The sequence below is a fragment of the Poecile atricapillus genome, chromosome Z (genome assembly GCF_030490865.1).
Source record: "Poecile atricapillus isolate bPoeAtr1 chromosome Z, bPoeAtr1.hap1, whole genome shotgun sequence".
Classification (NCBI taxonomy): domain Eukaryota; kingdom Metazoa; phylum Chordata; class Aves; order Passeriformes; family Paridae; genus Poecile; species Poecile atricapillus.
Window position 1 is genome coordinate 22,884,706 of NC_081289.1, and position 14,617 is coordinate 22,899,322.

The 14,617-nt window shown below is 41.7% G+C and overlaps 1 protein-coding gene across 1 annotated transcript in view; it reads right to left on the minus strand.

Moving 5' to 3' along the window:
* Window positions 1-14,617, minus strand: part of LOC131593134 (NUAK family SNF1-like kinase 1) — a 45,058-nt gene that overhangs the window by 9,422 nt on the left and 21,019 nt on the right. Inside the window, exons 2-4 of the mRNA XM_058865391.1 lie at window positions 12,304-12,424; window positions 1,848-1,999; window positions 474-539 (exon numbers count right to left, since the gene is read on the minus strand). Of these exons, the coding sequence (XP_058721374.1) occupies window positions 474-539; window positions 1,848-1,999; window positions 12,304-12,424 (339 nt within the window). The remainder of the gene's footprint in view (window positions 1-473; window positions 540-1,847; window positions 2,000-12,303; window positions 12,425-14,617) is intronic.

Consider the following 14,617-nt stretch of genomic DNA (forward strand, 5'->3'; position numbering starts at 1 on the left):
CATTTCCTAATGAAGCACATGTGCTTTACTAGGTTTATTTTGAAACTCTATTTGCTTATTTTCCAGCCATGATCAAAAGAACATTCAGACTGTTCTGTAGGAGGCACTTGAACCCTGTAGACCAGAACAGTTTTTTCCTAGCCCCAGAAGCAGCCAGCAATAATATAATTTGTACAATAAGCCTGATTGCACAAAATGCTCTGCTCTTTTCTACCAGTGGGCAGATACTGCATTGGGAATCATCACCTTTGCATGGCAGGACAGGGCTTTCTCCTCCAAAGTATGCGAAGCTTCATTTAGTGTGTATAACTGGGAATCAGTGGTGTCTTCCCCCAACATCCAAACCTCTGAGCCTCTTGCCAGATGCTGTTGCTTAGTAGCTGTTACCATAACAATGGCTCTTCTAATACCTTGGGTAAAAACGTTATAAAACATGCAAATCCATTCTGAGAAGCTGAGAAAAAGAATCCTACCTTAATATTAAAATTGTCATCAAGAAGAATGTTTTCCAATTTTAGGTCCCTGTGGACAACACCATTCTGAAACAAGGAAGGAAAAAACAGGGAAGAGCATGAGAAATATTGGGAAAATTAAAGGTGAGCTAGCAGGGTGGTCTTTGCATCTACATTTCAGGGCTGATGTCACTGTCATAACACTCATGGCCCAGTGACTAGTGGCAGGCACTGTATTAGTCACTTGGTGTGTGGTTAAGGGAAGAATGACTGGAATCTGTCCTCCCACAAAGACTCTAAAACAGCATGGGAGTAGGGGGGCAGAGGGCTGGGGGTGTCTTTTCGGAACTTAATTTCATCCTGGATCCTACCCCCACTGCGGGAAAGCAGGATATTCTTCCCAGGCACCAGAAACCAATATCTGTCAATGACGTTAGCCCCTACAAAAGCGCTTATTCCTCCAATGAGCAGCCATGTGGATCGGGGGAGTTAAAATCCCAAAGGATTGTAAATGTTAGGGATGGAAGCAAACAGACTGGGTCCAGGTCAGAGCCCTCTTTACAGAAACTTGGGAAAATTAACTGCATCAGGAATGGCATTGCAGCTTTTCAGCACTATGCAGTGAGGACTTTGAGAAACCCCCTTTTTATCAGAATTCAAGTAGAGACTTCTTTTAAGAATTCAAATTAAAATTATCTTAGCTGCTCATTGCCTTTAGCTTCAGACAAGTTTTGGCTCTACGCAGTTCTATAAACAGGGATATGCTCTATAAACAGGGATAAAGGTCTATGATGACAGCCAGTCAGCTACCTTAGGTTTAATTGCTTGACTTGTCATTCCAAGTGGGTACCATGATGGATAAGGTCGTTAGCAAATGGTATCTTTCCCGCTACATCTGGTAAAGCTACTTTTAGCTATCCAGAATGAGTATGTAGTAAAGCTCATACATGAACCTCATAGCTATCTCTTGGCTTTTTCTTTCATGTATTATATCTCCTGTTCTAAAGTTGTTTACTAGCATATTCAAATTGCAAACTAACATTTATTTGAATGCATTAATACTAATACTGTGCAGGACAGCATGTATGGGATGCCTTCTCCAGCTGATGTTTTAATTTTTGAGATTTTAATGTCAGGAGAATTATTTAAAGGCAAAAACACAAGGTAAATCTAAAGTAAGGGTGCGTCTGGCATCTGCCATAACACAGGAAAGCACCATTAGTCTTTAAAAAAAGGCATTAGTTCAGTGTAGCACTTTTAATGAAGATCTCCTGTTATACTGATAAAATCATGTGCTCTGATAATAATGAATGGCGTTACCTCAGACATGCTTTGAAATATATGTCAGTAATCAGCCTTGAAACAGCATTCTTTACTATGAAATCCTTTGCTCACCTTGTGGCAGTAATGCACAGCAGAGACTATTTGTCGGAAGAAGTGTCTTGTCTCTCTTTCGCTTAATCGCCGCCTCTCACTGATGTAATCATACAACTCTCCTTTACTTGCATACTCCATGATGATCACAATCTTATCTTTATTTTCAAACACTGCACAGAAGAAAAGAAAAAATACCACAGCTGATTCCATACATCTGAAAGTGACACTTTAAAAAGTGAAGAAGACTCAAGGATGTCTGATCACATCCTAGACCACCAGTGTGGGCTGGAAAGATGTACTAACAATCCCACTGCAAAAAGCAAGTTCCAAAGCTATTTTTTACCAGAGGAAGATTACAACATCTCAGACCAAGAGAAGGAAGCTGAGGTTATCCTCTCTTTCATATGGCTACATGAACCTCTTTGTCTCAAGTAATATGGGGTCACAAGGTGGCAAAGTCTATCCTAGTGAGATGAGGTGGACACTTGTGCGAGTAACACATGAATACCAGCTCCTGCTCCAGGATGGAATTCCTTGTACAAGTAGCCTACTTGAGGCCAGAGGACAGAAGCAAAGAGGAGCCCTCATATCATTTGGAAAGGGTTCATAGAAGGCAAAATAAATTCTTGTCTTCAGTGACTGATACAGGACTGCCATTTGGCTTACAATGACTGTTGGTTGGCTTTCACCTACCAGCAAAATCCAATAAGGGAACTGATAGACATGTCCTCCTCCATCCCAACTCTGTGTGACAGCATGGCAGGCATGGACACCCGAGACTGCTGCGGCTGCAGTGCCTCCAGAGCTCTACAGCTCTTGTCAGTGTGGCTCTGTACCCCACCTCATGCAACCAACTCTTCCTCAAGCTTCTTTATCTCCTGTCCCTACCACATATCACAGATTGCATGCTGTAATCCTCCCTTGCTTACACAGAGCCAGCAGCAATGCACAACGGCAGCCTAAGCAGAGCAAGGAAAATCCATCTCATATCTGCCACAGCCCGACCCTTCTTTGGGGCTGAGAGTACACTGTGTCACATGCTGTCAAGGACTTCACTGTGAGTGACAGATACTAATATTCAATCTAGTAAAGCAGGCTGTTAATAGCCTGGAATTGCTGGCTGCTAAATAGTTCTTCTCTTTTGTCAGCAAAAATCCACTGCAACCCACTGGAAACTTCCTGCACCTGCCACAAATAACCACTGCTATATGAAAACATGGTGATTTTTCTTTTCTTTTTCTTTCCTTTTCATCTAGAAGATATTCTACCTTTTTCATTTTTATCATTTTAATCTTTTTATCTATTTTCTATCTTTAAGCACTGGTCATATTGGCAACAAGGCATATACGAATTCATGAGGTTAAAGGGTTTATTACAAATATATGCTAGTTTTGACCAGCCCTACTGTAATGATGCCTTCCTATATCTCTTTATCAAAGCTCAGCCAGTAGTCTTCGGTGATTAAAAAAAAAAAACAGAAGTAAGCTTCAGCTTTTGCAGTGAAATACAAAGCTGCCTCTCTTAACACACAGATATTTGCTTCTCTTAGGCTTTGTCTCATGTCCTCTCACACCTTGTCACTCAAATCTACGAGCCAAAGCCTCTGCAGTTCCCTCTAACACCCCTGAACCCCAGCCAAACAGCTCTGATAAAAGGGAGAGCAAACAGACAGATAAAATTGGCTGCTTACTTGTCTGCTGGCCTCACTGTACCCCGAAGCAGAGGCTCCTGCCAGCGATTACATCCTATGTGCATCCTCATTAGCAATAAACTTCGGAAACTGGAAAAGCTGTCTCTGGATGGATTATACATACAGTATCCTCTCCAAGAATGACAGACTGATACTGTCTGGGAAAAACTGAACATGCCCTGTGTCACACAGGGAAGTGCTGTGATGTGTTACCAATAAAACAGTAATGCATACATTCGCTTCTCTAAGCTCGGAAAGGCTTGTTAGGTACAGGCTTCTTCAAAAAGGCAAAAAGAAATAGTTTTAGTAAGCTGAGACAAATCACTGAAAATGCTCTTATATAAGAGATCTGATGTAAAAATAAACATATAAATCACATAATAACAACAACAACAACAAAATTCCCCCAGAACCCCAGCTGATTCCATGAGCTTGGGGTTACTGTATCACACACATACAGGTGAAGTTGCCACATGGCACAAACCATCTCAGTGCACTTTCATGGGAATGCACATCCCAAGCATTTCCAACTGAGGACTACCCTCAGCTCAGAGGCATATTTGTTCTTGGCTCTTCTTGCTCCACTCCCCCAAAGGCTGATGCCCCACCAGGTGTTTGGTGCTGCTGATGACAGTAACAGCAATAGCAGCCCTGCCATGATAGAGCATTCTTCCAGGCTGTGTTTTTATTAAAGTTTTGTCTTCATTACACAGTCCAAAGAGTTTTCTCAAATCATCCTTGATGTTCTGAAGTTTTAAATTCAAAAATCTAATTTTTTTAGACTCAAATTCACCATATTAATTCAAGTCCTCATCCAGATATATTTTCTAATATTTCTACAGAAATGAGGTGGAAAGCATTTGATTTGGAGGAATGTGCATTCAAAGATACTTTCCATTTCAAATTTTCTCTTACACCCTCTAGGAAACTGAGATACTACCACCAAGCTGAGTAAACCCCTGTTCCAAATTTCAAATTTTTGTCACAAGGCCACACTAGAAACAATGAGAACAATATCGTTCCAGGAACTCGTATTTGGCTTTCAGTTTACTGGCACATTCTTCTTCATGAGGGAGAATTTTGAGATGGAAGCTATCCTTGAACTTAGGTGACATTACAGAGGCCTCCTCAGCATCACCACAGCTGAACAATTACAGAATTAAACAGCAATTTGTTTCTCCACCCAGGAGCAGAGGTGAATAGGGAGGTATTTTTTAACAACTACATCATTTCACGTCAGAGCACCTCCACCATATCAATTGAACGTCAGGAGTGGACACACAGCTCCTTCCTGCAGAGAGGGAACTGAATAGCAGACAAAAAAGTCTAAAATGAGAGCTGCAGCTGAAGAAGAGGAGGCTGAAAGGCAGTGGGATTTATGTCTATGCACACACACAGCCTTAAAGAGGAATTCAGTGGTCAAGGCTATCAGGCAAATGACAAGGTGGCATTCTGGCAAGTCTCACACCATCAGCCAAGTACACCATGAATTTTCACAGTAGTATTTAGGATGTCAGGCAGGTTTCACTTCTTCATTTCTTCACTTCAGGCAGGTTTTCACAGGCACTTCTGAATTTCCCTTCTGAGCACAGCATGTAGTTTTATAAACACATGCTCAAGAAAGCCTTGTGGCCAATGCTGGGGGAAGACAGGAGGGCATTAATTAAAGGCTGGATTGACTTACTGCAAAGAATAATGGGGTAATAAATATACTGCCCTGTTAGCACCTGGGCTGTAACCTGTGGGCTGATGATGGACGGGTTGCCTCCATATAGCTTCTGGGACTGCTTGGTTCACTCTTTGTTTTTACTGCAGATGATTTATTACCTGCCATCCTACTGCATATTCATTCTGAAACTCACTCCCACCTAGAAGTGTGCCTGAACCCTGGCTGCACCTACTGCCAGCAGAGAAGCATGGCTTTGGCAGGATGCTGAACCCCAGGAGCCTCCCAAAGCTTCCTACTTTTGGGACAGCCATGTCATACAAGCCTGCTCCTCAGCCCCGAGCAAGGTCAAGGGAAGGAAGCCATGTATGAATAAGGTGGGGCTGCTTTAGCTTTTTTTAAACCATCAATACTCTGTAAATGGCTGGCCAAATTAGATAAGTGGAGAACTGTCAGACATGGATAGCAGGGGAGATGGCCTGTCAATTAAGAATCAAGACAGGGGGGTTGCTTAGATACAAGGCATGAGTTTCACCTCTTAGAGGGCACAGCAGCAGGAGAAATGCTTGCTACTGGCTGTGTACCATTCCTTTCTGAGCCATTGTTTTATTTTCACCACTCTGCAAGCTGAGTTACTCAGAGCTGCAGCAAGACCTTGATGTGGTGGGAGGGCTGCTGCACTGCCTCAGCCAAAGTGGTCAAGGGCTGCTACAGAGTAGTGCTTGCAGATCACTACTACTCCTTAGCAGACAGAGCCTGCCAGTTGAAGGACTGACTGTGGAGATGACTGCACTTAGAGTGGCCACAGGGGAGGAAACAGAGACAACAGTGTGAGAGCACATCAGGAATCAGGAGCAGGAACAGCATGAACCTCAAGGTGTGAGGAACAACATGACTGTATCCCCAGGAGATGAGCAAAGGACTAGGACACTGGCCACAGCAACGTGGACAAACAGCATTTCCCTGGGGGCTACAAGCTTGCTTGGCTTTGGTCTGGTCACCCCAAAAGCCTTGGGAACCTAAGCAGCAAAGGGTGCTTAAGATACAGTGGTCAAAAATTTCTTACTTTTCTTTAAACCCCGCCCTTAATGCTCATGTGTTTGTTTCTTTTTTAAAAGTGACAGCGAAAAAGTCTGTATCTCCAGGCTCATAATTGAAACCAAATCTGCCGACTTCAAAGTTCCTTGAAGAACATAAATGTGAAATTGGGAAAGAATTTCACTTCTCACTATCAAAGGTATATCTGAGACAAAGTACATTTTGTAATGTGAACAATCTGTCCCTCTTTTGCAGGTTGTTCTACTATAGTAATAGTTCCTGCATATAATCTCTCCACTTATTTTTATTTAGAGGCTTCTATCTACAGCCTTCTATTTTCCAAATAGCGCTGGTTGACCTCTTGCTCATCAGCACTCTTCTTTTCAACCCTACTGCCAAATTCTTCCCTAGATCTAGCTATACCAAAGTCACCTCTTCTGAAACTCAAGTCTGACACCAAATGAACATACTCACTACATTTCTTCACTGCTGAGATGTGATTCACCCTAAAATTGTTGAAAGCCCAGATGGGCATGGTTTTGGAAACATCAGACAGAAATATCTGATGGTACACTGTACACCTCTCTATAAGGACAGTTCACTCTGCACTGACTTACTACCAAAATCAAAAAAATGCAGAAGGCTTTTGCCCTTCCTCCAAGCTCATAGAACACTGAAGTCAGAGTGAGTGCTGAGGGGGGTGGATTCTTTCCCCCTGCCTCAAAGGACTACCTCCTTGTGGGCTGATTCCATTTCGTTTACATGTAACCCTGGGGTAAGGATTTTAGTTTGTTAGTTTAAGAGGGGCGGCCAATCTCTTTGCACTGGAACCATTTGAATTCTCCTCATGCCTTTGCTCTCTATCAGAGCAATCTCCTAAATTAGTTCCAGTATGTTGACATTCCTTCCATCTGGTGTCTTTCCATTCAGTGGTATTTTTATTACTCTCCTAACAGCCGCAGACAGAAGTACCTTTCCACTGCTACAAAATGCTCTTTTATTAAAGGTCAGCCAAATCAAAAGAACAAGCGAGTTTGTTTTTAATTTTGGAGATGCAGACTAGAATAACCTTTTCATTCAGAAAATTCATGTATGACCCAATTACCTCACTTGTGTAATAAACCTTGAATTATTCTTCAAAAAGTCATGCAAGTACTGAAAACTGTCTTTTACCTTAGAAATTCAGCCTGATTCAGCTTTTGTGTTTTTGACTGTTTTACAGCCCCTTGGCACAATTTTTGTTTAGTTAGTTTTTTAGTAGTAGTAGTATTTTGTTACTGTTCTTAACAGAGCACATAGCAGACATGAAAATATCCCAGGGCCAATGAGAAAACCACTTATATGTATGCACATGAATTTCTGCATTTGCTTAATTATAATTGAAGATATCAATATATATAAAGTATGTGTTTTAATGCTAAGCTTGTGTTAAATTGTTTTCCTGAATTATGGCCTTATTCAGCCAAGTTGCATTTCATTTTAAATTAAAGGAATATAGTTAAGATCCTGCAATAATCTCTTTAAATCAGATGGCATGCTATAATTTACTCCCCAGTGAGAAGATTAATCAGAATGGGAACTATTATCCTTGGTGAGATTGTTTCTCATCGAGCAAGACTGAGGATATGCAGATTATGATGGTTTGCTCTTTAAAAGGAAGGAAAAATGACAGCTGCTAATTTGGCCACAATAATATGTTACACTAATTGTCTTTGTTTCAGCAAAGAATACAAGAGCTAACTTCCCTTTATTTAAATTATGATTTACACTGTCGAGGAACTTCAGAGAAGCAAATATTTATATTGCTATGGTAGGACTGTGTAAATGGGAAGATAGAAATAAATTTCATCACTGCTGGCAATCGGTCTGACATTTAAACTGGACCTGCCTGTCGTCTCACACATTTGAGTTGATGTCATGTCCGATGAAGTGCTGTTTAGGTGATCACCCTGAATGACAGGAAATTCATAAACCTGGCGTATAGTAACTAAGGAGTTAAGTTTGTTTATTCTTGTTTCATAAGTATCTCCAGACAACTGAAATATTACTTGATGTTCTTGGATGTTATCAACTGAAAACAATGAGAATAAAGCACTCAAAAGTCAAAAGTCTACATAATTAGAGGAAATCAATTAGACATGTGGTTAAGCAGTATCACTGCTGAAGTACTTTCTCTTGGCCAAAAAAAAAAGGAGTCATTTCAGCTTTCCAACATCCAGCATTCTTGAATAAAGCCCAGTCATGCACGTGATGTTTGAAGGGACTTGTGGCTTTTTCAGGTGTTTTGCACACAGAAGGGGTGGGGTCATTAGGCACCAAAGTTTGTTTTGATTATGTCTGAAAATCAGGAGATAGTGAAGGCTGAGACAGGCTGGGATTGCTCTGAACTCAGGTCACAGCCTGAGATAGGTGACTGTTTTGCCACCCTGGCACCTGGCTGCTGCCCCACCCTGAGGTCCACATGCAGCTGATGGTGGAAAACATTTGTCTGAGCCAGTGCTGCTGCAGGGATGCAGCTCCTCAGCAATGGCTCATGTCCACACACCTTAGCAGCTGCCACACAGGCAGATTTCTGACAGTGCAGCTGGCTTTGCTGATGATATGGCTGGTGACTTGACCGACTCAGCTCCCCACACTAGAGACAGACCTACGTGTGTGTGAAATACCAAGTGTGTTTATGCTTTGTTGCATGAAGTCTGTTACAAAATGTGAGACTGAACATGTATTTGGCCAGTGCAGTGAGTACCCTGGAATACTATGCCACTGCTGTTACAGTCTGTCAGATTATCTGCTGTTGCCTTTGGGGTTTGAAGGTAGAGCTGAACCAGTCTCCTGATTAAACAAGCACCCCAGCTCAAGCCACTGTGGACTCACAGACACATGACGGAGAATTTCTCTGCTTTTTCTGCAGAGTACCAAAAATGCAACCTAGGAGAAAAAGAAGTGCATCTTACTTGGGAGATCCATATTTTGTGTCTTGCTAATGCAAAGGGTACAGCACTCCTAATAAGCATCCTGGCCCCAACTCAGCAGAGCACTTCAGCACACACTTTCCTTCAGTTATCCATTTAGGTTAATGCCATCGTGTTCCAATGGTATCCAATTTTGATCCTAATGTTTATTCATCCTCCAGAGAAGATCTTCAGTAAACTATTTCTACAAACATGTTAGCTAACAGTCTGTTCACCTCTAATTGCATTTTGCAAAAGGGCAGACTTTTCTCTATGGCTATGCTGACCAAGGACAACTCTTTCAGCACATAAACAGTCACACAGACAACTGCATTTCACACTACAAAGACTCAAGAGCTCACTCCTAAATGTACCAAGTGTAACTTCACGCTCATGATTGGCCCAACATGTGTTTAAATGTTTGCAGAATGTTCCTTCCCTGGTTTAACTTTATAAAGTATTGCCAGATGAGGTAGATTTTGCACTCAAGCTACCCCTGGAAAAATATGTTAGCTGTCAAAGGCTTTATTATAAAATCCTGGAGTTTTCAAGGCAAAAAAGCAACAGGGCAAAGGAAGGGCGAGGGGTAGGGGAGAGACAGACAGATGAATGGACAGAGGCATTATTCTATAAATTAAAATTTAGTGGTGAAATCAGAACACTGCCAGCAAAGCCGACTTTGTTTATCCAGTCCCTTTCAAGGAGTTTAAAGTCACTTAAAGAGCACTTCCCTCACAACCCCACTCAACAGATTGCCAATTACAGCCCTGCTGAGAGGATGGAATTTTAGTCACAACTGTGCATCTGCCCTGGCAGTAATGGGCAAGGTACATGCCTTATGATTAGGTTACAAAGGAGCACCTCTAAACTGGAAAGCTTGGTTTCCACACATCTGAATTTCCTTGGTATCAATAAAAAAGATAAGGTTGTGTTTACATCAAGGAGACAAATTCAGAGGTTAATCGCTATTAGCAGGAAGGTCAAAAGGATACCTAAACAAAATCCTACTTAAGGAAAACACATGTTTGTAAATGCAATACAAAGAGCTTTCAAAGATTATTACAGGGACATCCATCACTGTCAATGCTAAGTGTATCTGTGCAACCTGGCACCTACAGAGATGTGCAGTGGCAGTCTGGAAACCTACAGTAAAAATTTGTGAGATAGGAGTAAAATATCTCTAGGGTGGCTCCTGTTTTAAAGTTAAGCATCTGATCTAAGTTAGTCAGCCAGACTCCAACAGGAGCCTCCAATATGTCATTTATCCCACTCATCTGAGAAAAACATCTCCCAGGACAGAGCCAACCACCCTGTGAAAATGCTGAACTCTCCTGACTAGAGAGGGACACTAGACTTGTAGCATACACCAGCTGCAGAAATGTTGGATTGCTTCATTTTGGTGAGATTAAGCCCATCTCTTAGGATTTACTGACTTCAACATTTTGTGTCAGGGGACAGCGATATTATCACTCTTCATGCATCACTCAAGAGGAAGAGCTATGTGTCTAAAATCCAACTTCAAGAGGATACAAATACTTCAGTCCTTGACATAGTCCCTTAACTTCGCAACAAGTACTCTTCCAGCTTCAAGTGAAGCGCACACTCAAGGGCCCCTGATCTCACACGCTCACCTCTGGGCAGCTCCTCTGTGTTTAGTTGCACAACCACACATCTTCCCAGTGCTACCATATCTAAGTTAGAGCATTGGCTGCTACAGGCCAAATAGTGACTCTGACCCCTTGGAAAACACACCAGAACTGATATACGTGCTCATCTTCCTCAGACAAGATGAATTCTCCATCATGGAGCTCAACTGACTCTGCTGCAGAAGCACTGCTCCTCCCTCTGCAGGGCCAGACAGGGAAGTTTTGCTCCCACAAGACTTAGTGTCTGCTTCCTAAAAATGCTGTAACCTTTTTCATTTTTACAAATATTTTAATTCAGTAAAAACTATTTAAATTAAGGATGAGAAGGGCAATTGGTCAAAGAACCACAGCATGTTTAATATTTTTTTCTTCTTAAGCTCCCATCCACATTTGAAGTAACTTTTGTTCCATTTGCAGCCCACATGCTGACGCAGTATCCCTCCCCTTTTCTGTTCCCAGATCCTTTTATGAGTTTATTCAATAAAAAGACAGATACTCATCTCTTTTCAAGTACAAGAACATGCTTTTGAATAACTCAATATGCGATAGTGTAACAGTATGCCAAGACAGCCCTTGTTTTAATCAGCCATATCAACTCTCAGAGCAGAGCTGCCATACACATCTCATCACCTTCTGCATTTACCTCATGGCTATGGAAATGTGTAGGGCTACATGCAGGCTTCCTATTCTTCAAAGAGGAAAAGGGGTGATCCCCAGGGACAAGGCTGTCTGACCCAGACCCCTCTGAACCTCTGGAATCTACATCCCAGATCCAACATGCAGCCTCCCTCCCTGCAGCAACAGACCCTTTGGCTGGTATCTTTTACCATGGACATCGCCTGACCTGCCCAGCTACTGCTGCGACATAAACAAACTGGCAAATCTTCCTAGCCGTGTCCCAGGAAGAAAGGAGGTAGAGGAAGAAGACAGGATAAGGAAACAGGAATGGTAAGTCAGCCACCAGACTGACAGGAAAAGTGTGCAGAGGTGGACAGGAAGCGGAAGCTGGGATTCAGGGGGAAAAGCTGCAATGACAGAACTAGCAACTTGAACTGGCAGGTAAAGGAGGACCAAAGTCCTAGAGCAGATAAGAGCGGTCCTTGCAGTCCAGGGAAAATAAAGCAAACAAGGACTGGTTCAGGGGCTGGGAGAAGAAACAGACATCAGGCTGGTTCATGAGTGAGGAGGAAATGAACCTGAGCTGTGCAGAGGAAGCAAGGACATGAGGTGACACATGCAACCATCTCCCACCTGCGATTGACACAGTGAACTCACACAAGAAGAAGCTCTTCCAAGCACAGGTTTATGGATCTGTGAAACACTGTTAGCTCAGAGGGAAGGCAGTGCTCAAGGCAGTCTCGTTGGTAAGGGATGGGTTACACAAGGAGTAGGGGTTGGTTTGGTGCACGATCTCAAGAAACATGAACATCAGGTCTGCAAGAACGTAACAGAGCAGTCAGGGAGGAAAATCACATCCACTAACCTTCATATATGGTGATGATATGAGGGTGGCTGAGGGATGACATGATCTCAATCTCCCGTCTGATGTGAACCATATCTTGTTCATCCTTAATTTTGTCCTTACGAATGGATTTTATTGCAACCTATAAATTCAGGAAATCAAGCATTATTCTTGGAACTGAACAGATGCATCAAATCCACTAAGAAGAGTTCAAAAATAAATACAGATGTTAGATGTTGGCAGAACGTGGAATGACCAAAACAAATCTTTAAAATACAAACCTCCATGCTCCAGCTCCCTCACTGCATAGCAATAAATACACTCTTATTACAGTAATGGGTGACAAGAAGTTTTGGGCTCTTCAGGTCTTAGGACTTCACTGAGGGGGAGCACAGTGTCTTTTGGAAAGATCTCTGTGCTAGCCTAAGCACATGCAAATGTGCTTATGTGAATGACAAAACTCTGCAAGAGACTTTGATGGGAAGTACATTTGCTAAGACAAAATTGCATTTGACAATTTTAAAAAGAAACTTATGAGACAATTTCTCTGAAAAAACGATGAGATCTCTGATGGAACAGAGGCAGGGAATCCAGGGTGCTGATTATGTATTGATATCTCTGTTAATCATAAAGGATCCCATTAACACAGGTTAGTCCATGGTTCTTTAAAGCAGGCAAACTGTCTAAGAGTTATAACTTATTCAAAAATCAGAAGAAATAAATCTTTGAAATTCCCATCTAAACTCGTCCTCATATAAACTCAAGGCTTCAGGTCCTACACAACACTTATGCAATCACTGCAAAAACATATCCTTCCTGCATCCTTCCTCAATCAGCAAGCTTTTTTAACAAGCAAATAATGTGACTGGATATCTTTCCAAAAGGCAGGGTGGGAACAGAGGAAGTGATAGCTGAACTTGGAATATAAATTCAAATTATAACAGTACTTGTGAGTCCAGTGTGCATGTGTGTTGCCTGTGAAAAAAGGGCTTATCTGAACACCCCCATAAATAATCGTGGAGGTCATCTCATGCCCTGTGAGAAATGCAGAAGACAATGCAGAGAAGCTGGTAGGAGAGGGAAGGTGAGGGCATTGTGCATACTGAATGGCAGCATGGCCTTTATTATATTCAATATTTACCCTGCATTGTTTTTTTTAAGCTAGGGTTCAGGGAATAAATTATCAGCTATCTTAAAATCAGCAATACGTCTTTGAAAAACATCACTGACCTGCTGAGATGACCACCCTTTTACGGGTAAACCAAACTTGTGTCATTCTTTGCAGCCAACTACTGTGGACTTCTCCAGGGAAAACATTTGTAAGTCTACGATTTACGTTATTTCCCCAGTTACTCTAGAAAAAAAAAATTTCACTGCCTACTTTAGTAATTGTAAGTGGCATGACCAGTATTGTTTTCATTATATGATGTAGCATTGAGGATATTGAAGAAAGAAGAGAAAAACTTACGATATTATAAAATTGAAATGTACATAAACAGGAGCCAGTTTAAAGGATCAGGTTTCCTACAAAGCCTTCAACTCTGAAAAGCAACATTGTTCAAAAAAACATTAAGCACATGCCCCATCCCCTTGAATTCCCAAGGATTGCTGCACGTGCTTAAAATTAAGCTCTTGCTCAAGTGCTCCCCTACTTTGGGACAGCGGAACAAAAAGAAGTCAAGGGACAAAATGATTTGCATGTTAAAACCAAAACTATTTTTTTTCCTCTTGACCCAAACATTTGGAATCGAGATTTTAAAAGTAACAACATAGTTACAGTATATAGGTCTTATTTACATGGTACATATTTCTAGAAAAGGTAATACAACAGATCTTAATTGAATGAGTGACCAAGATAGCCTCCAAGTAATTCTAGAGATGGAAAAGGCAACCAACTCTAAAGATGACATTGGATTTTTCCCCTTCCCACGTTTGCACTCGGACTGACTGCAAATGCAAATACACCCTGTATACAGAAGGATGTGGGTGGCTCTTGGAGCAGTATGTGCATTCCTGCAAGAAATAAATATAGACATGGGTAAAAACATATTTTTTATTAAGACAGCCTTGTACTTGGCTCTGAGGAAGAATTTAAGAAGGGTTTCATTGTCAAGATATACAACAGGGAGCAAATTCTTCCCCATTCATGGCTGGTAAAGTAATAACGGCAGCCCAGAGGACATGCCAATCTCCTGATAACTTGACTGTGTGCTTCAAAGAGAGGACTTTTGCACATCTACCCATAATTACTGCAACTGGCCTCTGTGGAATCATTGTGTGTAAGAAAACATATTTTTAGATACAAAAATGCAAACATGATTGAGAAGTGTGGTGG